This window comes from Crinia signifera, chromosome 1 (assembly GCF_055691185.1).
Source record: "Crinia signifera chromosome 1, ASM5569118v1, whole genome shotgun sequence".
Classification (NCBI taxonomy): domain Eukaryota; kingdom Metazoa; phylum Chordata; class Amphibia; order Anura; family Myobatrachidae; genus Crinia; species Crinia signifera.
In genome coordinates this window covers 371,603,419-371,630,576 of record NC_139217.1, presented here as the reverse complement: position 1 = coordinate 371,630,576, position 27,158 = coordinate 371,603,419, and the positions used below count along the sequence as shown (strand labels likewise).

At 43.8% G+C, this 27,158-nt stretch overlaps 1 protein-coding gene across 1 annotated transcript; it reads left to right on the top strand.

The window, feature by feature from the left end:
- The first annotated feature begins 13 nt into the window (after positions 1-13).
- On the top strand, positions 14-26,700 carry VPS37B (VPS37B subunit of ESCRT-I). Its single transcript, XM_083151077.1, has 4 exons — positions 14-411; positions 19,125-19,296; positions 19,741-19,823; positions 24,015-26,700. Exons 1-4 carry the CDS (start codon positions 307-309, stop codon positions 24,519-24,521), a joined length of 867 nt encoding a protein of 288 aa, XP_083007203.1. The 5' UTR covers positions 14-306; the 3' UTR covers positions 24,522-26,700.
- Positions 26,701-27,158: the final 458 nt, after the last annotated feature.

Genomic DNA, 27,158 nt, shown 5'->3' with positions numbered 1-27,158 from the left:
CCTCCTGGCAGTCTTGCTACCCGGAAGCACTGTGTGCGCCGTGACGTGTGACGTCCCCCGGAGTGTCAGAGCGCGCGGTGTGTGGTGACATAGGGGACATGTGACCTGTATTTGTGGCCCAACCCCGCAGCTGACAGCTGCAGCCTTTGCAATTCTCTTCCTGTAGGCGGGGCCAGGGGAGGGTCGCTGAGGACGTCGCCATTCGAGGCGGCCGCCAGTAACGCTGAGCTGAGTGACGGGACCCGGGACAGCCAGGCCGCCGCCACACAGCAGCCAACTCAGGAGGCGTTACAGGGCTGGGTGACAATGGCGGTCGACAGCAGCAAGTTCAATCATCTGTCCCTCACTGAGCTTAACGAGCTTTTAGAGAATGATACCAAGCTGGGGAAGATGGCCCAAGAAATGGATGAGGTGTGTGCTATATTCTATACAGTACCAGTGATACTTGCTCTGGGGTCTCTAAGGGACTGTATAGCATTGCTCGGGGGCCCCTGATGGTGTGTGTGGCATTGCTCTGGGGCCTATGAGGGTGTGTGTGGCATTGTTCTGGGACCTCTAAGGGACTGTGTGGCATTGCTCTGAGGGTGTGTGTGGCATTGCTCTGGGACCTCTAAGGGACTGTGTGGCATTGCTCTGGGACCTCTAAGGGACTGTGTGGCATTGCTCTGGGGCCTATGAGGGTGTGTGTGGCATTGCTTTGGGACCTCTAAGGGACTGTGTGTGTGTGTGTGTGTGTGTGTGTGGCATTGCTCTGGGACCTCTCTAAGGTACTGTGTGGCGTTGCTCTGGAGACCCTGCAGGACTGTGTGGCTTTGCTCTGGGGCCCCTACGGGACTGTGTCATTTCACTGGGGACGTTGAGGGACTGTGTGGTATTGCTCTAGGGCCCCTGTGGGACTGTGTGGCATTGCTCTGGGACCTCTAAGGGACTGTGTGGCATTGCTCTGGGGCCTATGGGTGTGTGTGTGGCATTGCTCTGGGATCTCTCTAAGGGACTGTGTGGCGTTGCTCTGGAGCCCCTGCAGGACTGTGTGGCTTTGCTCTTGGGCCCCTACGGGACTGTGTGTCATTTCACTGGGGACGTTGAGGGACTGTGTGGCATTGCACTGAGACTTTAAGGGACTGTGTGGTATTGCTCTGGGACCTCTAAGGGACTGTGTAACATTGCTCTGGGCCCCTGCGGGGCTGTGTTGAGTTGCGCTGTGGCCCCTGATGGGCTGTGTGGCATTTTTTTGTATAGTAACTTCTATTCTCTACATTTGTGTTTCCAGCACTGGGTTACATGCCTTTAAAATGTCATACAGATATGTGTACTTCTGAAAAAAATATCTTATTCTTTAATGGCTATAAATTAAATTAATTTAACAGTATACAAATTCTGTAGTTTTTCACTTCTGTTCTCCAATTGATGTATATTACTACAAGGTAGGACTCCAAACTACTACAATTACATTATTAGAAATGTTACTGTTAGCGGTCCCATATATGTACCTTTTGCATTGTAATTGCTTTCACCTGTGCTGGAAAGCCTTATCTAACAATTTATATTGAGTCCGACTGTAGTGTCCTATTCATAGGGATTACTGATCGGTACTTTGTCCATTGTGTAGGAATAACTTGTCCCACACAGACCCCAGCTTTACACCAACTTGTATTTTATTTTTTAGATTGCGTTATGTCATTTAGTTTGAGCTATTGTATATTTAGTGAATTTTGTTGGGAGAAATGCTAGTATGTGCGGCTGTTATCCATAAGAAGTTGTAACATTGACACCTGTTTCAGTGTATCTGCTTATACAGTACTTGTCGTCTTGTTTAGATCTACTTTCACCAGCCTGTTTTTTAGTGGAATAAATGACTTTATAGCCTGAGCTCATGGTAGTGAGAATACAGCCTCTCCATTCATTAGGAAATAGTGACCTCACAAATCGTCTCTCTTCCAAAAGCATTTCATACTTTGCTGACACTTTTCTTTCCACAGTACATAGGGTTAGGTGGAACTGGTCCCTCCTTCCATGGTGACCGTAGGCAGGTACTGTAATACACCAACTTCCGTCTGCTTGTGCTGATGCTCCATTTCTGGAAATATCACATGCTGTGCTGGTTTGCATAGAGCCAGTTGCTTGTACAGACTCTGGCAGCCTCAGTCTAATGAACACCAGTTACTGTGTAATCCCCTTATGCCATTACTGGAGCAGACTTTTTCTTTCTCATTTATTTAATGATCTGGAATAACATAACCTTTTCTTCTTTTTGCACATTTAAAATTATAAGATCAATTGGTACTTGTTTCCTAGCATGGCGCCCACGATATTCAGTCGTATAGCATTGTATTCCATTTAAAATTGTATACCATTGTATATGGCATACAATGCGATGCGATTTTAAATTGTATAACCACACTAATGGGTTTTTTCAATGTTAGGGTTAACATCATGTGTTTAAGAACCCCTCCCTCCGTGCAGCCGGTACCTCCTGCATTGCAGATCCCGGCAGTACTATGGACGGATGCGCTTATACAAAAAAGTGACTTTCGGAAAATGGCTGCCCCATAGGAAAACCTGTTTAAAAAACTGTCTTTCGTATGGGGGCAGCCATTTTCCAAAAGTCACTTCTCTTTTATAAGAAAAGTGACTTTCGGAAAAGTTATGTTAACCCGCGCGCACTGCGCTGGGTCCGCTCATTGGCTGGGTCCTAAATACCGTTTCAGACCCGATTTTGAGGCTAAAATACCGGGTCTGAAACGGGTAGGACCCTCCATTTTAAACCGGTAAAGTGGTTCTGCACCTTTCAGACCACACAGATTACCGTTTTAAAACTGTTAAAAATCGGCAGAATACCGGTTTTTAAGTGCGGTCTGGAGATTATACTTTTTTTTTTTTTGAGGCTTTATGTACAAGAGTAATGGTGTGCACACACAGTTGTGTGTTTTTACTTGTTGCCTTGTGAACTGTTTTTTTTTTTTTTTTTAAATAAGTCTTATCAAATACTTTCTCTCTGTAAGATAGCATGAACAGTATAAACAAAGGTCAAGTTTTGGCTTCTGATATGTATCATGCTTGCTCCTGTTAACTACTGCATCTGTGTGTTATAAGACTGATGCCAGAAGAAGCTGGAGAAAGTCTGCATGAAAGGACTTTAGCATTTGAGGATACACACAAACATGTTGTGCGCTCTGCAGGACCCCTTACACTTGTCCAACAAGCTGGACCTGATTTGACTTGAGATTTATCCTATGTGCAGGAGGATCAATTTCTTGGTTAGACCATACTTGCCTACCTGACCCTCTCCATGCGGGAGATAATGCTCTGTTCCTGGACTTCCCTGGTAATGTATAATTGCCAGCACCTGTGGTGAAACACCTTTACCTAGCTCCCCACAGGTGATGGCAATCATACATTACCAGGAAAGTCCAGGAACAGAGCATTTTCTCCCTGAAGCAGAGGGTCCGGTAGGCAAGTATGGGTTGGACCCAACGCGCACGGGATTGTGCATTGGGTCCTACACATCAGGCACATCAGATTTTGTCAGATAAATTGGCCCAATCCATCTGAATGGAGTCAAATCTGACAAAATCTCACAAGTTTAAGGGGCCCTTAAAGGAAAATTTAGAATAGTTTAGCTGAAGTGTGGCCAGTCCTTTCGTATGTTAAGTTATATTCACTTCTAGGATCAGTCACACAAGTTTGGCATTTAGTCGTTTACACCTGCAATTGCAGCACCAAGCATCCAGTCAGTACATTAACCATCACAGCATTCCTTGGATCGTGACTTGCTATTTACAGTATTTTATAGCGGTTGGGTATATTCTTTTGACATTCACAATGTCACCATGGTTTTAATGTCTACATGCAACATGACATGCTGACACAAATGGAATGTAGACAGTGTCCCTTTTGGCTCCAGCTTTTATCTTCTGGGGTGGCAGCCAGGTGGCCATAACTTCCAGAGGAACCTGCGTCCGTTCTGGCAGGGGAGTACTGCAAACCCCTACCCTCCCCTTAGTGCCTAATCCTAGGCATCACCTCCCACAGCCTAAGTGTTGGCATTCTAAGAATGTCGGCATTTTCATGTGTGCATCACACTGGTCAACATTATGGTGTTGACATTACCATGACTGCATATCTTTACATAGAGCCACACCTGTACAGTAAATGTGGATAGGTCACCTCTTCCTATTAAAGTGATTCACATTGTATGTTCTTACAGAATTGTTCGCTTCTGACTCTAGCTCCTAAAGGCCCATACACACTGGGCGATTTTGAGCTGAAAGCAGCTCAATTTTTCAGTTTGAGCTGCTTTCAGCTCAAAATCTGTACAGTGTGTACGGCCTGGCGATCAGCGCTGCTGCGCACTACTGCATCATTGCTGGTATTACCAGGAGATGAGTGATCTCTTCTGGTGCATTGGTTATTAACTCTTTGAGTGGCCACTGAATTTGGCAAAATAGGTGTGAAAAGTTCCAAGCAAAGATTTTTATTCAGAATAATGTCCTGTAATGGTTATCTTTTATATAGTGTTCACTCTAGGATTATTATTATTTTTTTTTCTAGGGCTGGGTGCCGATCACCGAGTAGGGCACCCTTTTTTTTTTTTTTTTTTTCAGGAGGGCACTTCAAACTGGCAACACATTTATAACTACCCTCCCAGTAGTGCCCTAGACAAAATGGACTGCACATGACCTCCGCTATGGCATGGACTGCACATGACCTCCGCTATGGCATGGACTGCACATGACCTCCGCTATTGAGAGAGCATGTATGGCTCTCTAGAGCTATCGGAGGGCCTGGGCAGCACTGCAGCTATGGCAGTGCCTGTGGAGGGCATCATTAGCTGACACTGGTGCCGTCCAGGACAAAACGTGTCAATTCTGATTTTGGTAGCCACTAGGGATGCCAATCCCAGGGCATTTTTTTCAATCCCGGGATTGGCGTGCCTAAAAGAAAATTTCCCCTGTGCCCCACACTGACTGAATTTTGGGGAGAGGGGCAGGTGGCAGCGAGAGACAGGCGGCGGGTATGATGTGGGTAGCCTGGTGGCGAGTAGGTTCCGGGGCCACGCACTTACTTTAGGGGAGCGGGGGAAGCAGGCGGCATCGCCGAGGAGGCAGGCGGCTGGGGGAGGCCCGGCGACGAGCGCCCTCCGACACTGGTGGTGCAGTGCTATGGCCTGCACAGCAGGTCACACACCGGGTCGGGGACAGCCGGGCAGCGTCTGAGCGAGTGCTCAGACTCTGCCTGGCATTAGACTGCGCATGCGCAGTCTAATCCCGAAATCTCTGACATTTTGAGGCCAAATCCCGGGATTGGCCACCCTAGTAGCCACACAAACACTGAAAACAGCAGGAAGTGACAGATACAGCAACATGTCTATCGATGCCTAGAACACACACAAACTGTGGTGGGATGGAGGTGTAAAGCATCCTCATCCACTCCCTCTTTCTGGCAACATGTAGTCTCCTCATTCCCCTCATGCCGGCCTCTTCGCACACTCCCTTATCCTAGCAGCATCTCCCCTCATGCCGGTGTCCTATACCCCCTAACCTGACAGCCCTTCTCACCCACTCCCTTCCGCTCCAGCCAACGAGTCCTCTCCTGGCTCCGCTCACTGCACTCCTTGCTGGGCTCCTCCCCTCTAACAGCATGATGTCGGGTCAGCTCTCTCCGGCCTGGCTGGACTGGTGCGGCGTTCTCCTGCTGACATGGATGCTGGTCTTGTGGACCTCAAATGAGGGTCCTGGGTCATCAGGCCTACTGCGCTACTGCGTCCTGGTTGTGGCTGTGTGACTCCCTTTTTCTGGCTATTACGATGGTGACCGTAGAGCCCCATTTAATCAGTCAGAGAGGCAATCGTAGCCCACGACTTGCACACCTTTCCTTAAAAGCAGAGGCGGAGCGGGCTAGGCTGACAGACTGGACGGCTCACCAGCCATCAGACACATAGCAGTACAGGGGCGGGACTGACACGCCACTGATCTCTGCTCAGAGCGGTTATTAGCTACTCCATCTGAGCTGTCCCCGCCGTGCTGAAATTACACTGAGGTCTCTGTTTAACAGAGACCTCAGCGGCATGTCAGCGCGGCAGGGGGTGGGATTTGGCTGGAAAAGATGACATGCTGCTTTGAGTTTTAGCAGCTTGTTAGCTCTTTCAGCCACATCCCGCCCCCAGCGCGCTAACAGGCCACTCAGTCCTGACCTCTGATAAGAACGGCTGATGGCCACATCTTGCCCGTCTGTCGCTCACAGCCTATCAGTGGCACGTGGCACAAGGGCGCATTCTAATGGTTTTAAAAGGGGCAGAGCACTGTAAAAAAAAAAAGGGGAAAAAACGGGCAGGGCGGGGCACCCTGCAAAATATAGCTTGCTGGAACGCTATTATATAGGCAATATAATCTGTTTTTACACTTTTTTTTTTTAATTTATTTTTTTATTTACATTTATATAACAAATGTGAGCGATGCTGGCATTTCTGGTGCATATCTTGCAAGAATTGGATGGGGTGGCATAGGAGAGAGTTAAGAGTGACACCCAGGCAACAGAGTTGGGGAATGGGAGAGATGATGGTGTTGTCCTCAGTGATGCAGATATTGGGGAATACTCTGGATGGTTAAAAGATGCTTTTGGTTTTGTCCATGTTGAGCTTAACCGAGTGCTCAGGCATCTAGGAGGAGATGGCAGAGAGGCAGCTAGATCCTTAGAAGAGGACAGAGGGGGAGAGGTCAGGAGAGAAATATAGTTGCGTGTCATCAGCATAGAGGTGCTATTGATGGCTGAATGAGCTTATGAGTGCACCCAGGGAAGAGGTTTACATAGAGAAGAGAAGGGGGGCTAGCACAGAACCCTGGGGGACCCCCACAGGGAGGATGGATGCGATGAGGTGGAGCCAGAAGCAGACACTGAGAAGGAACAGTTAGTGAGGTAAGAGGTGAACCAGGCCAGAACAGTGCTAGAGAAGCCATTAGTCTGGAGGGTGTGGAGGAGGAGAGGATGATCCACAGTGTTGAAAGCAGCAAAAAGATCCAGTAGGATAAATAGTGAGACGTGACCTCGGGACTTGGTGGTGAGCAGGTAATTGGTGACTTTGACCAGGGCAGTTTCAGTGGAAGGGGCGAAAGGGAGGTAGCTAGTGAAATGGTTTTATATAAGCTGCTAAAGAGTGCATGGTATGGATTATTTTCTGCTTAGAAAGCTGATCCCTTCTATCTTGTTGTCTTTTATGAGGCATATTTATTATATCTATTTGTTTACACTTCTTTTTTTTTTTTTTTCATGCTTACGTGTAGACACGTGTTTTGTGTTTCATTACTCACCTGATATGTAATATCAGGGGTCAGGGATCTGCTAGCTCTGGTGACTAGGTGTGGTCATCACTGCTGCTCAATCAATAAACTTTCTTCTTTGTACTGTTTGTTACACCGCAGTAATTTCATCCTTATGTATTTCTTGTCCTGGTCTGCCTCTGTTCATGTTCCATAATAACATCTAATGATTCCTTATTGCACCATGAAATGTCTCAGAAGTTTTAAGTATAAGGTATGTCCTATCCAAGGATGGAATATAGCATTATTTTGATAATTCAACACAAATGTAAATTGACATAGATTGGTTGGGTCCGTGATCATCCTTATGCCCCCCATACACGGTCCGTTAATCGGATCCGTTGTGTGCTTAAACAGCACACATCGGATCGGATTGCATGCCTAGTGCATGCAGTGTGCATGCACTGCGATCCGATCCGATGTATAGCTAGTACAAAAAGTATGCAGCACATACTTTTTGTACCGTACTATGTGATGCGCGGGAGCGCGCATCGCATAGTACAGAACGGAGCCATACACAACGGACCGTGTATGGGCTCCTTTAGTAATTTAGCGGGCCCACTGACATTGTGTAACAATGCGCACTAGTGTCAGATGATCGGTGTCATGCATACAGTGACATATGACTCTGACCTGGAGGAGTGCCAGTGATGCCTTTGTATACATTAACACAATCTCTGGAACAGAAGAAAACCGGTTCACAGAAGGCCGAATAGACAAAAGGACAGAGCACGTAGAAACAGGCAAATAGAAATCTGGGCATACAAAGACAAGCAGATATGCATCATGATAGATATCCTAGGCCTAATAAAGGGGGAAATCAGACAGAATTTCAGTATACGCATATATAAGTACTGTAGCATGGACCATTACACCAGGATAAATAGCTATTAGGACGGACCTGACAGACGTCACTGGAAAACAAACCTACAATGGTCCATATAGCTATAAGGACAGAGATAAGGAACATAACAGAGGATGTCAAATATAAGTAACCTACATACATAAAAAGATATTCCTATGTTGTAGGTACAAACTTTTTAGAATAAAAAGATACTAGATGGCCCGCAGCTAAAGATTGTGAAATGTAAAAACTGCTTTTAAATGTTATTATGGTTCTATTGTTTCCTCATGTTATACAATGTGCAAATGGTACCCCATTTATAGATTTTAGTTAAGTATGAAGGGATAAAAAGGGATTGTCACCTATATATGATAATCCATATGGAAAAAGGAAAGAATGCAGAGTACATGAAAAACAGGACCTAAAACACACTGGACATAGAGATTGAAACCTAATACAGAACATTTTATATGGGGTGACACTGAGAAACAGACAATAACACATCATAGATTAGACAGGAAAACAATGAAAAGTAAAAAAAACCTACAAAGATAACACTTAACCTTCAGTTGTGCACAGGATGCTGGTGATAGGCAGAGCTCTTCCCTCTGTGTTAGTATCCTCCATGTTTCTGGTGGCAGCCACCACAGTGGTAATTCAGGCAGTGAATGCAGATTTACTGGGGTATTCAATCCCGGGCCTCGACTGTTGGGACATCCTGACAGTTGTGACCCTGGGCCGTTCTTGGCCTGCTCAACTAATGCTGTGTACACACGGGGGAGATATATTGCTCAGCCATATATGGCTGAGCAATATATGGCTGAGCAATATATTGCTCAGTTTCTACTTTACATCAGCGACCAGAGATGGTCGCTGATGGAAAAGAAACTGCCGGGGGGAGCCCGGCAGTGGTAATCAGCTGGTCGCAGGAGCATGTTCCTGCGACCAGCGATCACCACAGGGGCAAAAACGGGAGCGCGCACCCGGCGATATATCGCCGGTGCACACTCCCATTGCGGGCAATATGGTCGCTCAGCGACCATATTTCCCGCGATTTTGGACAAAATCGCCCCCGTGTGTACGCACCTTAAGATTTGGCAGGTGGGATTCAATATCTCAACCTGCCGAGTGCTGAAAGGGGGCGTGTCCATGAGAAATGACTGGATTATTGAGATACAACCGTGAGCATGACAATCAATGGCTGTTCTTGGAAGAATGGGCCTGACTGCTTTTAAAGTCTGGTTCGTTCTGCCGAGATGCCTGTCCAATATTGTTGGGAAAGACAGCATTAAATAGGCACCCGCCGCTATTTCCACTGTCAGAAATAGAGGCGGGGGATTGAATACCCCCCTCAGTCTGTTTGCATAGACACATACCCCTTTTACACTGACCTAAGTCACTGTGCGGTGTTAAAGGGCATTTTGAAAAATCCAGTTCCAGCAATCTGACCAGGGTAAAATAAGGGTTTTAACCTGGGTTGCTGGGCATTGTGAACAGATAACCTTTGTTGAGAGAACTGGGTTGAGGTTGAAAGTCCTGTTCACTCTATTGGGAGGCAGCGGCGTCTGCTCCAAATGCTGCCTCGACCTGGTGACACTCCCAGGACAGACCCGTGTCCAAAAGGGGCAGACTAGATGGGCCAACTGGTTCTTATCTGCCGTCAAATTCTATGTTTCAAATCACGGTTGTGACCCGACATTTGCAATGTGAAAGCAGTAATACTCTCCTCTAAACATACAGCCTACTACATTTGTACTGGGGCACAAAGCACTCTCAAAATGATGTGCTGTATGCTGATTGTCTTATCTGGCATTTGTCAGAGCTGTGGGTCAGATGTTCAGTCTGTGCCTGTTTTGTAGGTCTGAGCCTGTGTCTGTCCTCTGCTTTTAAGCAGCCTTTGAATTATTGTTTGAGTTAATATTCACTACTAGGTCTACTGTGTCTAGGTAGACAGTCAATAGGTCGACACCAACAAAATGTTGACATGCAATATGTCTACATTGGTAAAAGGGCAACACATTGAAAAGGTTGAAATTGTTTTTTCAATGTCAACACCTGTCGACAAGGACCCCCAATAAGTGTACCCATGCATGGCTTGCTTCACTCATCATGCTTCGGGCCAGGAGCCTTTCTTTGCTTGGCACACTTTACTGTTCCCAATTGTAGTCGACATGACTGGTAAAGTATGAAAAAGTCCAAAACATGGAAAATAAATTGTGAAAAACTCCACCATTCTCATGGCAACCTTTTACTTATGCCGATATTTTGTCTGCGTTGACCTATTACATTTCGACTTTTTTGCTGTCAACCTACTGACGGTCTTCCTGGACACGAGTTTTCGACCCATTCCCTTTTGTGCAGTGATAGATGACCCTGATCTGGAGAAGTACCAGGGTGTGTGGAGGCTTCAAAATGTTCTAGAAATGCTTTTCTTTGTGATTGGTACTTTCATCTTCCTTGGTGTGTGTGACAATCATACGAGGCTCTGGTGGTGTATGGAGATAAAGCACACTGTTATGTGTGAGTTTCTATACCATTCCCTGCATCTGTTATTCATGTAACGGTAATCAAGGTCTCACCAGTACCTGCAGTGTAGTCATTTTCATTTTATAAATAATGTGACATTTATGTTGTCTTCATCTAGCAAGCAAAAACCAAGCGATCATGAATAAGTTGTGTGTGGGGATGTAAGCACTCCCCATGATTTAGTGCCTAGTAAACCACCATTAGCACCATGCAGAATTGAATAACTGTTCTATTGTATTTGATGTCTTGTTCTTTTCACTGATGTTCTGTAGAAGGCTTGCATGTAGGCACGGCTCTGCAATGGCATTGCTACATCATCTCCATGGGTTGGAAGTATGGATTTGGCCATTCTGACATTAATGCCTTGTCTAGTTGTATGATCCAAGTTTGGCCATGTTGTTAGATAGAAGGCCTCATATTGGGGGGAATTCAATTGCACATGATGTGTGGATGCCCAGCTGCGCACATACCATACACTCAGACATTGCAAGTTGTCCCTTACACCTCCATAGGGTGTGAGGGAAACATTGGCCCTTATTCAGATCTGGTCGCAGTACAAATTTGTTTGGAAAATGGGCAAAACCATGTGCACTGCAGGTGGGGCAGATGTAACATGTGCAGAGAGAGTTAAATTTGGGTGGGGTGTGTTGAAACTGAAATTGCAGTGTAAAAATAATGCAGCCAGCATTTACCCTGCACAGAAAAAAATAACTCACACAAATGTAACTCTCTCTATACATGTTACATCTGCCCCACCTGCAGTGCACATGGTTTTGCCTATTTTCCAAACAAATTTGTACGGCGATCAAATCTGAATACAGGCCATTGTGTTGCCAGCAGGATGTTAATCCATGTGGTTTAAACTAGTGAACCCTGGTCTTTAGTATGAATAAAGGTTATACCTAGCATGCATTACTTTGTAGAATAAACACTTATTGCAGTATATAATAAAAAAAACAACAACAAAGAATTTTCCTCCTAGTCTATGTTTTAAGTATGGCATGCAATACAGTGTGCATGGTTTGTCCAAAAATATAATTTACATGATGCCCCAGACAGAAATAATATGACCATGTAGCATCCCATGACCAGAAACTGTATTTCTTCTCTCCGTCTTTTAGTCTGGATTTCTATAGAATATTAAAGTAGATGCACAACACACTTTAGCTCACAATATGCACTCTGATCATAGCTATATCTCTCTGGCGGGTCAGTCAGTTAATTACATTTACTTAGCAATTCAAATATCTTCCAAATACCTCCCTTGGCCCTATTTCCATACATCTTAAAGATAAAGTGGAATTACACATTACTAATGCTACAAGTATGTGACATGCTAGTATCTGTCAAGTGGTGATGCGCCTAGCTATAGCATGGCACTGCTGGAAACTAATATCCCATCACTGTAAAGTAGGAAAGAGCAGCTTTGATATATATTGCAGTGGCCATGATGGGGGTATTCAATGCCCCTGATGGTGAGCTATAATGGCGAGTAGTGACGATAACTCAGAGTATTCTACTCCCTCCCTTCACTCGCCGTTTCCACCTTCCTAGTTTCATTCGGTGAGGTGGAAACTGCTTGTGTGGTCATTAAAACGGTGGAGCTCACCAAAAAAGGCAGCGGACTCGCTGCAAACCTGGACATTTAAAGAGGTTGGTGAGGATTCCGGGCAAACATTGAATACGGCGAATGGGTTGGACGGTGAGGATGGCTTTCCCTCACTGAAAATAAGCCATCCTCGCTGTACAACCCCCCCTCCCCCTCCCTCCCTTTGCTGCCGCATTGTATACACCTCAATGACTGCTCTCTGCTTTTTCTCACCTTCTTGATGAAATTTGGGGGATTTTTAGATGATTCTTTTTGCAAAGAAAAAAGTTTAAATTGATTTTTTTTAAATATAATATTAGGAATGCAAATGATCAGAAAGCTACTGCAGGTTTAGATGCTAATAGAAGAACATTTTTGTCAGGCGTCCGATATTACATCCAATCATTTTCTAGAAAGGAGAGAAAAGAAATTGCTTGTTATTGGAACCCAAACATTGTTGCGATTTCGGGAACCCGACACCTTGGTTGGGCAATAAGGGATATGCAACATGTTGAATTTCCCTACTGGATCGGAGAAGTACGGCCCCCCCGTAGTGGGCCCCTTAAACCATTCCAACGGATTGCATTTCTGATGCCCTCATGTAATGTAATAGAAATATAGAGAGCAAATGTAGCCAGATGAAGAAGCTTCAGGTATTGAGTGTCCTTTATGGCCATGGTGCTACAGAAAAGAAACCTTTACGATGTTATTCACTGGCCACGTCCCAAGTTACTGGTACTCCTCAATAAGGGCACTGAAGGGCCTAGCAGCAAGTGCTATTGCAGCGCTCCCTGGTAGGGAGATTAGACTCGGTAAGAGCCTTATTCTAGCTCTTAAGTGTGGTGCACACTAGAATGATGTGTGTCACAGCTAAGCTGTGTGTACAATCCACTAATACCAGTGGTTCCCCAAACTGGCACCCCAGGGGTGCAGAGGTGCTTTGGGTTATTGATCCAAATCAAACTATATTTGATTATATTATAAATATGACATCTAAACATATTTTACTCCATTTAGTATTTTTTTTTCTTCTTCCTGGAAACTCTTAGTAAATGTTAGGACAAGGGTATCCTTGAAAAAAAGTTGTTCTCAAACTCGGTCCTCCAGTATCCCTGACAGTGCACGTTTTCCAGGTCACCCGGCAGGGGCGCAGGTGCAATCATTCACTGATACCTTTTTAAAAGGTAACAAACGGAGCTAATTATTTCACATGTGACAGTCGGGATCCCAACAGGCATTACACAACATTGGGATCCCGAATGTCAAAACACCGACAGCCGGGTTCCCGATGGCCACCTGCTATTTTCCCTCGTGGGGGTCCACGACCCCCATAGAGGGAGAATAGAATAGGCATTTAGCGCCGTGAGCCCGCAAGGGAGTCCGGACAGTCAATGAAAATTGGGGGTGTGATACACATATGCCCCCAACAGTGTCTTGAGGGCAGGAGAGCACAGCACATCACACATCTCTTCTCCCCCCCCCCCCCCCCCCCCCCTCCGTGACTGAGCCATCAGCATATCAAAGCTTGCGGGCCGGCTCCTGATTGGCTGCTGACCCGCAAGCTCTGATTGCCTCACGGCCCAGTCAGTCTCAGGGATACACAGTAAGGGGAAGGAGAGGCACGCAATGCGCTCTGCTCCCCTCAGAACTGGAAGTGGCGGGCAATGGAGTGAGAGAGGGACAGGCGGCTGCAGTGGTCGAGCCACCCGGATCGCTATCGCGAGCTACTGGTAGCTCTACAGTATATACAATTTATCATTGTGATCTACTTCTCAACTATCCTATTGTGCAGGATATCACTTTGTGTGTAACCTGCACAGCTGCTAGCCAGACATGTAAGCCTGTAATGTTATATTGGGTACTTTTTGTAGTGTTGGTTATGTAAGCAGTATTGTAGTTATTTAACATTATAGAAACATACCCCTCCTTTATGTACAATTGTGTCTGATTCAGTCTGCCATCTGGTCCTTAGCACACTGCATGTGTGTTGGGTATGTGCAGTAAGGTCACTTCGGAGACTTATTTGTACCTCCACTTGAATCATTTATGGGCTCCATTTAGTGTTCTATTAATTAGATCAGATATTCCTGTGTGCAGTATGGGAGATGTACAGTGCGTACAGCATCCTAACATCGTGCATTCCATGCCAATGTCATTGGTCCGCCCCATGGTTTTAAATAATATTTGTGCAAATACTTCTATTTGTGTTAATTACAACATTTACCTCATTTAAAACGTAACCCCTGTGAGATCTGTGAGATTACTTGTTATTATACACTAAAAGGGAAATATAATGGTTAGTGGCATTTGCTATTACTATAACTGTGGATAGTACATTGGTAAATATATGCAGAATAAGAAGACTCCCTGTGCAGTAGTAATTGGGTTTCTATAGAACTGTGCATTTATGTGATAACGCCGGCTGAATGTGGAATATGGATGTTACGCTGGTGTGCAGTGACTGGAGACACGTCCATCTTACAAGCCAGTAAATGCGATGCTGAAGTCAGACAGTCTAATCTGTATGATGTAAACAGCACTTGCACATGGCGCAGACAGCTCTGCTGAAGTCTGTCGCTGGCTAGGACGGTTTGCTACAAGTGATTCTCGCTGTGAGGGGCCTCCCTGGGGAGATGTTTTATGTGAGGCTCTATTACATCAAATAGAAATAAGCCAGCTGGTAGGAAAAGGTAATAGGGAGGCACAAAAAGCTGACTTGGGGGGGGAAAGTCTAAAGAGATCAGTAGCGAATTACAGTGCGCAGTTATAGAAAACATAGTATACGTATGACTGATCTGTGACTAGATCCCATAAAGTGCATTAAGATGGTAATATCTGCCCCTTCACAGCTTTGTTGTTTATCTCTTCTGTCCTACGCTTTGACCTGCTGCATACTTTAATACTAGATGATTTCATAATTTCCATTGTTCAACTACAGTCGGTGCTACAACAAAACTTCATTCACTTCCTCCTCTGGGATCTCTCAGTACAGTGCTTCTCCCACCAACTGTGATGGATCCTCCTCCATTTGACCAGATATTCTATAGATTGTAAGCTTGCGAGCAGGGCCCTCCTACCTTTTGACTGTCTGTAAATACCCTGTTTGTTGTATCACTGTCTCCTTTTGTAAAGCGCAATGGAATATGCTGCGCTATATAAGAAACTGTTAATAAATAAATTAAATAAATCTTCCGCCACTGATGTTCTACTGCTAGTTTATCAAACCTTGCCCTCCCTGGCCACCAGCTTCTTTCCTGAAGCCTTCCCTTAGCTCCTGGGGTGCCGGACGGGGTCCCGACAGTCAAAATCCCGACTGCCAAAACACCGACAGCCGGGTTCCCGATGGCTGTCTGCTATTCTCCCTCGTGGGGGTCCACGACCCCCATAGAGGGAGAATAGAATAGGTGGCTCGCGTAGCGTGGTGAGCGCAGCGAGCCCTCAAGGGGCTTTGTTGCGTTCGCCATGCTGTCGGGATAATGACTGTCGGACCCCTATACCACACCCAGCTCCTGAATCCTCATATGCACTATGACTCCTAATAGTCCTCCCCAATCACTTACATTACTCCCCTATGATCGCCCTGTGAAGGCTACCTCGATCATATAGATTCATATAGTATATCCTACACAAAGTGCTACAATGCAGCAGCTGCGGTTTTCATGCCTGGTCCCAATGTGCTTCCTATACAGAGTCACACAGTAATCCTCATATCGCAGTGTGACTAAGACACACATTCATGTGTCGCACCACTACTTCGGCTGCTTAATCTCTTCCACACTTGTGTTCTCCTGTACCTAGCCTCAACACACCATGTGACTGTCTCAACCATGTAACACAAAGTTCCACAGGTAGAAAGCTCACTCTTCATCTTCACTTCCATACTGTCCATTCAGTCCTCTAATTCTTGTTATTATGGCTTTGCTATTTTCATTGTTCTCCTCTGCTTCACCGCACATCATCCCCTTCCTCCCGCACACTGCATGATTGTACAACCTTCATCCAAGACAAAATTGAGAACCTTCACAAGATATTTTCTCATTTTTAATATAGAGCACATAATCTCCAGAAACTTTCTACCCTTCCTCCTGTTCTCATCCCAAGTAACCAAAGATGAAGTCCCTGCACTCGTTTCATTATGTTGTCCCCTATGTTCAAGTCTTCTCCCATGTTGCTAACCAACTTCCCTACCACACCTGGCTGGACTCACAGGCTTCAGGAATTTATACACTCTGAAAACCCTTCTTTATTACTGCGTATCCTACTCCAACCTATATATATAGTTCATACTAATGCAGACTCTGTTATATCCAGTTCCAGGTAGTAAGTTGGTGCTCTCGTGCCCAGGGCCTAAACTACCTTTTCTGCACTTATTTTAGTGTTCATTCTAGCACCCGCTATCTTTGAAATCCCATGCAGTTCCTGTTCCCTGCCTGGGGTGTCGCTGTCTGCTGTGGTGTTTCTAGCACAAATCTGGTTTGCATATCAGTGCTGATATACAGACCACACTGCGCTAGAAGCACTACAGCAGACAGCGACACCCCAGGCAGAGAAGAGGAACTGCATGGGTTTTCAAAGATAGCGGGTGCTAGAATGAACACTATATTTTGTCTTCTTTCTTTCTTTCTTTCTCTTTTTCTGCCACAGTAGCACTACAATGAAATGTGATGCCTTACAAATGAACAATATTTAGTAAATGAAGTGTATTTTATATAATGATATATTAATCTCTCAATAGCAGGTATTCCCCTTTGTCACATTTCTGTACCTTCTCGGTCATGGTTTTTGTCTGATGCTGCGAATAAGTGATGATTTGGGCACACCAATATTTTATTGTGTTACTTGATATATAATAGGTGAGGTTTTGCTCTTGGTGGCAGTGTGTGAGGTCCAGTGGAACAGTAGCCACATTCTTCAGAGGTTTGTCACTATTTTGTCAGTGTCTCTACAGAACCCCTTCCATAACAAGTCTCTTCTGTGCTCGCTACAGCTCCATTCCTTGTATGGCCTCTGAAGGCTCCGTGCTTCTGTGTCAGTCAGGGGATCTGAATACAGTGCTCCCACTATATGGTGTCACCCTCACTAGTATTCCCTGCCCATAAATACATCAAAGAGCAAGTATTACTCATCCTGATCCAATATTAATGTAACTTGTATCAATCAAGCAAATACTGTATCGGAATCATTTTGTATATAGTAACCAAGCTGAATAATATACGCAAGGCAGGAAGTTATGTCCTGTTCCTTTAGGCCAGTGCAGTAAGTTGCCATTCTTGGGGAAAGATTGGGTTACACAGTAGCAGTGTGGATTAGTGTAATAGGACAGGGCCAAATTATCCTTGGCTCTTATCATTTTTGCCAGTCCTATTAGGAGAAGGTCATAAGAATTTGAAAGAGTTATTAGCAATCTAGTAAATTCAGGGTCAGCGCCACCTTTAGGCAGCTGCCTAGGTTGCCAGGATCTAGGGTGTGGGCAGCCTTGCATCTGTTTTTAAAATAAAATGGCTGAACTTCTAAAGGGGCCTTCACATGTAGAGATGTTGCTGAGCGATGCAAGATAGCTCAGCACACAGTGATGTGTCAGCGCTGTGCTGAGCGATCAGTATAGGCCAGTGATCTCCGGTGAGAACACTAGCCCTGGCCGGCGAATACCTAGATTTCTCCAGCATGCTGTATATTAGTCGCCGGGTGTATTTATATGGCCCCTACACACGGAGCGATGTAGGAGCATTTTCTAAGCGATGTAATCAGTTTAAGTCAGATCGCTTAGAAAATGCCCTGAAATCTCGGGATACGGTCATTGGGTCTACAGCACGTTTGTCAACAAGCATTGGGTCGACACAAGCTTTAGGTTGAAAGGGTTTAGGTCGACAGTCAAAAGGTCGACATGGGGTTTTTCACTGTTCTTTGAGCCGAACTGTGCCGACAGGCGGTATTTCATTCCCTAGTAGTAGTACGTTTATAAATAAACGTACTACTACTACTAGGGAATGAAATACCGCCTGTCGGCACAGTTCGGCTCAAAGAACAGTGAAAAACCCCATGTCGACCTTGACTGTCGACTGATTCCCTACCATGCACTAGGGCATGGTGGGAGAATAAAATAGTGTGCTGAGCGCAGCAAGCAAATCAGTGCACTGGAAACTGTCAACATTCAAGTAAAAAAAAAAAACAGTGAAAAAACCCTAGATGGACCTACTTGCTGTAGACCAAATGATCCCAAATCACCCCTTGTGTAGGCCCCATAAGATTCTACCTGTACACTTTGACCTGAGGCTGGATACGTGGGTATAGGTGTGTAGATAGGGTGCAATAGGCTGACGTTTTGCCTAGGGTGTCGAGAAAACCTTGCATCAGCATTGAGTAAATTTGGGTTAGTAATGAAGAAAGCATTCTATATTCATGGTTCAAAAATGTAAATGATAGGAATTCAGCGATCCTTGTAATAATTCAGCTGGATGTCACCCTTTGTTATTTTGTATCATCTGTATAATGTGCAATGGTATATTTATAATTGTCAGCAAGTTATATGCCTAAATCTGTATTTTGTACAGCTATAAATTGGCATTATACATGTCTTCTGCAAACAATAGTTGCTTATAACCTAGTGGCATCTGCCTCACATGTAGTCATATGAAAATGTGCCATTGAGCCAAGGCAATTTATGGCCTGCCATGGGACGCACTGGTGTACAAAGCCTTTCTTTTCAGAACAGCAGACGGCTTATTATTGGTAACTGCTTTATTGTACTTTAGTGAGGGTTAAACTAAACCACGTCAGTTTGGGGAAGGGAGAGACTACAAAGGTGGCAATACTGTGTATTAATGCAGTCATGCCCTCTGTCTTTCTGTAGGCTCAGAATGTGCAGCTGAACAAGGAAATGACCCTTGCTGGAAATAGGAACTTGGCAGAAGCCAATCTTCTTTACCAGCCCAAATTGGAGAACCTGAAAGCCACTCTAACACAGAAATACCTGGAGCTGCAGACTCTCATGGAATCCCATCAGTTAAAGAAGACAAAGCTGGGTACGTTTCTATAGAGGATTGTTACTGCTTGTGATGTGCTGGTTACCTAATGCCAATAATGTGATTGTATCTATTCCTACACTGGGCATGGAAATAGAGATTCTGTACACTAACGTCTTGGTATAAAATATCTGTGTGTACAATATTCCTTTGTTCTTCAGCATGCAATCTGGCGTAATGGAACTTACCTGTTTGTGTGAAAAGGTGTGGACAATATGACATCTATTTATAGAGATTATAATTTTACTTGTTAAGAAACCTGTTTTCTTTTACATATTTGTTTATGTCATGGCTGCCCAGTATAAGGTGTGCACCGCTAACTACAGAGGGAGCGGTGACGTCTCTTCTGTATACTGTGTGTATCACAGAGATACTTTCATTGCAAGTAAGGTTTTGTGCTTTTATATTTCTAGTATAATATGTACTTTTTCTTTTTTATTACAGATCAGCAGTCTGTGAATGCATCACTGGAAACATTATTGGCACTTCTGCAGGCTGAAGGAGCCAAGATAGAGGAGGAGACTGAGGTAATTCTGCTATTTCCATTGCTCTGGACTGATAAAGCGTTTTCTCACATCAATTAACCCATTCTGCATATTCACCACAAAACAACTCATTGTTATTGGCCAAATTAAGCTAATTAAAGACATTTAGTCATTCAGTGGGAATCCCATGGGTTCTGAAGCAGGTGCTGATATTTTTACCTTTTTTTAAAAAAAAGATGGGGATTAACCCAAACTTCACAAGTTCTCCAACTCCCATGGAAGCGGCTTCATTTGTCCGGCTAATTGAAAATAATAACAAAAATTAAATCCAGCCGTCTTACGTTGCATTTGGCTGCATTAAGAAACCAGTAAATGTCTGCTACTTCAGATAATACCCATATCCCAGTAGGAGAGCGAATTCAACATATGGCGTATTATGGGCCTAATTCAGACCTGAGCCCTAGGCTGATAATCTTCTGCCACCCCGCCCATATGTAAGGCTGTGAGTGGCATTGCAGCATGGCAAACATCAGCAAATCAATTTTCATTCAGTCACCATCAAATTATCCCCCCCCCCCCCCTTGTGTACAGTAGCTGGCCAGCCACCTGTCAATCACCCTGCGTACAGCCAACGCTGGATTTCATCACAGGGAAATGTCTCACAAAATGTAACAAATACCATTTTATGAAAATAATCCTCTGGTCTGGCCAGATAACCTCCTACCAACATCATATGGAAATATGCCTACCAACATCATATGGAAATATGCCTGTCTGCCAGTGCCCAGACATGCTGTAACAACTGGGTGGCAGACAATCCAGTGAAAGTTCATATCTGTAGGTCAAAACACATTTCAGCCACTTTATCCTGGCGGAATAGGGGAATGTCTGTCAGAATACCTTATTTATATATCTTGCGAACCTTATAGAACAACCTTATAGAACATTTATTATCCTGAACAAAGTTGTTTGGACATGTATTAATTTTGATGTATATGAAGATGTTTGAATATTAAATCAAAAAGAGAGCTAGGGGGGTATTCAATGTCTGTCGAGGGCTTTTAAAACGTTTTTTTTTTTTTTTTCGGTCTGCTCGCTTTTTTTTTTACTCGACTTGGCGAGGTCGCGGCTATTCAATGTGTCAATCACGCGAGTCCCCGCCTGTCGAGGTTAGCCCATTGGTGCGAGCTGTGGGCATACAATTGAGATTACATATAAGTTGAATGCAATGAACTAGAACGGTACCGCGTAACATAGGTGCTGCGCAGTGGACACCAAAATAGAGAAATCACAGCCCGGAACTGAGGAAGGGAAACAGAGCAGCAACGGGACTCAAGCTGTTGGCACAGGGGGGTGTTACGTGGGGCAAGTACCCGGCGAGCCTGTGCTGCACGCAGGACCCGGAAGAAGAAAACCCGGGGATCTGCATCAGGACAACAAGCTAACCCGGAGAAGAAGCCTGACTTCCAGCGCCACGCGGTTAGGAACGGACTGCCCCGATGTATAAGGAACTCACAGCGGAAAGTGCACTGCGGGCGGGTCGGGATGTCAGCCCCACGCAACACCCCCCTGTGCCAACAGCTTGAGTCCCGATGTTGCTCTGTTTCCTTCCTCAGTTCCGGGCAGTGATTTATCTATTTTGGAGTCCACTGCACAGCACCTATGTTACGTGGTACCATTAGAGTTCATTGCATTCAACTTATATGTAATCACAATTGTATTTGCATTTGTTTATAATAGAAGTGCCATTACCAAATAAAAGTGAGTATAAAAACATCATTACGTGCGTACATGACTTCTATATTATTCAGCACACTGACAGCACAGCTTCCCCTATATACTCTACGTTGGGGCTAAAGAACACGGGCCAGATTTAAAAAAGAAACAGCCTAAGAACAACACAGCACGCCAACAGATGAAGTTGAGTATCATATGCCCGAGTCCCGGCGAGCAGGGAAAAAATCCAAAGCATTGAATAGATTTCCCCTAAAGTCGAGCAAACAAACAGTGCAGTCTGCTCGACTAGGGGAGAAAACTAAATCTCGACTGGGGAGCAAAACGAAAAAAAAAAAAAAAAAATTCACCAGGCGAGAAATACACAACATTGAATATGTGAGCAAATAAATAATAACCAAATTCGGGCGAGCTAGCCATCAAGCTCGACAAACCGCAAACCTCGACTGACATTGAATACCCCCCATAGTATTTCAAGCACGCCAATCATCTCCGGCTACCAATTCCTCAACAATTAAACAAATAAATGTATGGCTGACAGCCTTGATTGAATGTCGGTGTCTACACCAAATAAAGGGTTCAAAAAAACAAAGTTTCTGCCATTAACTGTTGTCAGACAGGGTGGGAGATTTGAAATTGTTCAGGACGTTTGAGCGCCATGGGACATTGATTTGATTATTTCAACATAAATGCCTGCAGAATATTATTATTACAAATCTTTGTGTCCATCATCCATACACACAAATAGAACCGCACTTGCAGTGGACAGATTTGTTGGTACTCGAATAGCTCATTGAAGCAATGTTTCATTCCTCATGGTGAACTTAAAAGCTATTGCCTCACGTATGCCTGCATGGCATATAGAATAAAGCGAAGGAACTGTGAAAAGAGGAATTCTTGTTTCTGCTACAACTATATTCCAAAATGGCCTGTAAAGATTTGCCATTTTCCCTTAGATAAATAACTGGAGTACTGTGACCTTTCTACAAACTGCTTTCTTCGGTTAGCATCACGCATGCCGTTTGGTATCATCATGTGCACCACGCTGAGCATGATAAGAATTCAAAAAGAAAATTATAGACAAGAACATTTCCAATTGGCTTACGACTACAGTTTCATATATTAATACATTTAAAGTCCATCGGACTGTTGCCAACCTTCTGGGAACCAGTAGCAAGAGGAAAATCTATCCCAGATTAATCAGGATAGTGAGAATTATAGAAAAAGAGCCAAGGAAAACCCATGGTCAACAAGCCCCTTCCCCATTTGCCATGTAATGGCCAATTGCAAAAGATGATCCTCTTCTAGACCTAATCTGAAGACTCACCCTGGAGATCCAACCTCTCCATCTCTCTCTCCCCTTCCACTTTTGTTTATGCTGTTTTCTTCCTATGACTACTGGCCTAACTCAATATTGCGTCTGTCAAAAATGTTCTTATTTATTATCTGTATTAAGGTTAAAATTGATCATAATTCTTGTTTTACCTTGTATGAACCTGATTTCTATATGATATTAAAATCTGAAGGTATTGTTCCTATTATTCACTGTGATCTACTCCATAAAAACAGGCAAGGGAATCTTCCATAGAGGTACAAACTGGTTATGTTTTGTGGCTGCTTTTCTGTGTCTGGCAGTTTCCGCTGCATGTTATGGGTCTTATAACAGGATAATGATTAAAATCACACAGCTTACAAAGTGTACAAGAATAGATAAGAACAGAACGTTGGACTATTCTGCAATGGGCTTCTATGACTTAAAGTCTATCAAAAATCTATGGAAAGAGCTGTAGCATGTAGTCTAGAGAAGCCACCATCAAATGTGAGGCAGCTGGAGCAGTTTGCTAAGGAAGGATGGGACAAACTTGCAGTTGGCAGGCGCAAAAGTCTAATTGGGAGACTCATTGCTGTAGTGGTGAAAATCCTGTTACTGTATGTATTCATTATTGCTACATAGTAATACGCTTTTAAGTATCTTACAATGCAGCTTGTCGGGGTAGAACACAGCACTAACTTGCAGATGCATATACTGGAGTACTCGTCGAGCAATATCAGTCCGCTCTTCCATGTATGCAGATATCAGTATGTGCAGCAGTGTCTGACTTCATTCAGTTAGTGTCAAGGACACACAGCCGCCACCCTGTGGATAGTGTCAGGATCCACAAACTATTATTATTTTTATTATTAGTCACATGTATAGCACCAGCATATTTCGTAGCTCTTCAAAATTGGGAATATAAAACTGGACTGTTATGCTTATCTACAATATTGATACATGGAAGTGGAAAAAGTTCTAGAACTGAATTTTTGCAGACATTTTCAATATTATTGTTTTTCAACATGTGTGTTGTATCCTAAAACAGTATTTTCCCTTTTCACCCGGCTTTCTTTTTAACAGGCATTTAATGGTGAATGTCTATTAGTATTCCCTGGTCACTGGAGCACCTTTGCTCTTTGAAATTAATTCCTTAGTTATATTAACATTTAATTATCTTTCCACAGAATATGGCAGAAAACTTTCTGGATGGGGAGATCCAGCTGGATTCTTTCATTGATGAATATTTATCAAAACGCAAATTATCACATTTACGACGTGTGAAAATTGAGAAACTACAAGAACTGGTGCTGAAAGGACAAAGGCACCCTCAGGTTCCAATGCAACAACCGATTTTGCCACATGAGGGCGCCCAGGCACCTCCAGGACAATTCCAGGCAGGTTACAATATGTCTCCAGCAGTCATGCCCAGAAGAGCAGTGCCACCTCCACCACCTGCCCAAGCTGGAGGTTATTCCAATCCTTATCTAATGGCTGTACAGCAGCAGCCTGCTCCTGGGCTTCCTTATGCAGCATCTCCCTGTCCTCCTGTTCCATCTCGCGCTTTATATCAGCCTGAAGCCCAGATGTCACATCCTGGATACCCCAGTCCATTCACAGCTCAGTATCCACCAGCTGTTCCACAAAGACCGCCGTCACGCTTTCCACCCAACCCTGGCTTCATCATGCAGTGATACAGCACTAGTGCGCCTCACTCAAACATTGGTGCTCCCAACTTCTCACCGGTTCTGTGGGCTGGAAATGGTCTACGGCTTCCTTTCAGTGACTGGGCACTCATACTTTCCATATTCAGAAGAAAATTACAGACCTTTTTGGCTTCTAATATAATATTTTTGTGGGGTGTGGTTTGAGAATATCCGATTTTTGTAGGTTTAGGTTGTGAAGCAAATGTGCAGACAGAACTGGAGATCCTTTACGCCGAATGGATTTCTACTTCCTGTGCCACTGTGTTGCTTTTTATCCATGCTGAATTGACCTCCAGATGCTGCATTGGAATGCTTCGTTCTGTTGTGATGCAGCGATTGGTAACCTTAAAATCAGCTACCAGTGCATGAGATGTGAGAAGACAATAAAGAGCGCTCTGTCTATTGCCAAACTCGTCAGGTTTCTTGGGACCTCCTCAGGTGAAGTTTGAGCAGAGTGCGGAATGGTGACGTTTGCACTGTATACCTTGTACCTGATCAGTTTAATTACTTAAGGAAGAATACAATTAAGTAATGTTACCTTAAGATAGAAAGATACATAGGACAGTAACAGGATCATTCAGGGATTAGAATGTTACTAAAAATCTGTAATGTGCAAACTAAATGCAGATTTAGTGGATGCAATTTCTGCCTGACCGCAATGTCATTTTTTTTTTTAAACTTCTGCACGGGGCTTTGATGTGCCTTAGATTATCCGCTTGTTCCTGGACTCTGCTGAGAGACTGCATATCATTCTACATTGCCCATTGCTTAGCTCTGATTGGCAAGTAAGGGCTCCATTCGTTTTACAATTTCCTGCTTCTTAGCACAGTCTTATTTACATCTATCTTTTTTTTAAATCACGTTAAACATTCTGCCAGTTATTGATGCACATGATGCTCTTTGGTCACCAGTAAGACATATGAGCTAACATTTTATTTATAAAATTATATATATTTTTTATTTCATCGGCAGCACCATGCATTTAAGTGCCACAACAAACAAATGAGGTAGGGTAAAGCCATATATTTGTAGGCGTTAAGAATCCAATATAGTGGTAATGTTGAATATAGGTTGCAGCCAAGTTGTGTGTAAGAAGAGAAGTGTACCATTGCACTACTGTCGCAGAACAGTCTGTCCATTTGTGCCCCATTTATTGTCAATTAAACAGTTAACTATTATAGCATTGTGGTTATTTACCTGCATTTGCTGGTCAATTTCTAACTCCTTGCTTTTAACGTATACAATATATACCAATAACATGTATGGTATATATGTTTAATTATGGTTTACTGGAGTATTTTGTTTAGAGAGAAGGAACAAGAATTTTTAAACGGTTAGGAATTACCTATAGTGTAATAGAAACATGGAAAAGTGTAATCTTTACAAGTACTGTACATGGCAGTTAGCAAAGTAATCTGCTTTCTAGTTGCAATTGACTCGCCTTCTGTCCACTCAATTAGGATCACACGCATGAACAAAGCTTAGGAACTTACCTTCTTTGGCGCATTTCCTCATTCATGACTCAGTCTCCTTGCTGTTAGGGCATTTGGCATTGTGGCACATCACCACTTACGCACTACTTACCTGAAGACCAAAAAGGTTTGTGGTGTCCATTAGCATGGAGATTACTAGAGCAGGTTTTGTTACAGGAATCTTTAATGACTCCATGCAGACACTACACTAGTTCCTGTTTATAGTGTAAAATTACTGTAAAGTTTTATTTGTGTTGTATAACTAATACTGCAGTTGATAATTTTACCTGGTTATTTTCAATAAATTACAGATCTGATTTTAAATGTTCTTATCTGACATTTCATTTGCCATGGGTTCGGATATTGGTAGCTTCTGAGTATTTAGCATTTATTGTTAGGAGCCAAGACCTATATAATCATGTTAAATCAGGTTTCCTCTGCTATATCACAACATGAGTTAAAGCGGGAACGCAATCTAGAGCGCTAGTGCAGGAAGCACATTTAGCAGATACACTGTATTAAAATTTCAAACATTTAATCAGAAGTTTGTCATATAAATTTACATTTTGGTCAATATTGTATTAATGCAACCTTATATGTAAGAAATGTCCAGATGACCATTGGTTGATCCTGAATATAGTGAATGAGGCTCTCTGTCAATCGCCTTAATAATAATAAAGTTTGAAGTGTTCTCACCACTTGTTTTCATGTATCTGGAAGTACGATGGCCAGTTTGTCCCTAATGATGTCAGCCATATACTATATGGCAGTGGTAGCCAACCCTAGCCCTCGAGAGCTACCAACAGTTCACATTTTCCAGACAACCCAGCTGCTGCACTCATTAATCACTGACACATTTTAAAAGATACACAGATGGAGCTAATTAGCTCACTTGTGATTATGTGAGGAGACCTGCAAAACATGCACTGTTGGTAGCTCTCGAGGACTAGGGTTGGCTACCCCAGCTATATGGCTTCTTGTCCAGCCAGTGCAGTTGCAGACTGCTAGCAGTGTCCATCCTCCGGTCCTTGTTGATACAGCTGGATGTTGAGATCCTCAGCATAGTGAGCAGGCTTTACAGCACAGGTGGAAGTGTAGTGGCCTGTGCTGCATATGGCTGTAGAAACGTGAGCTGATAACAGCAGGGATCAGA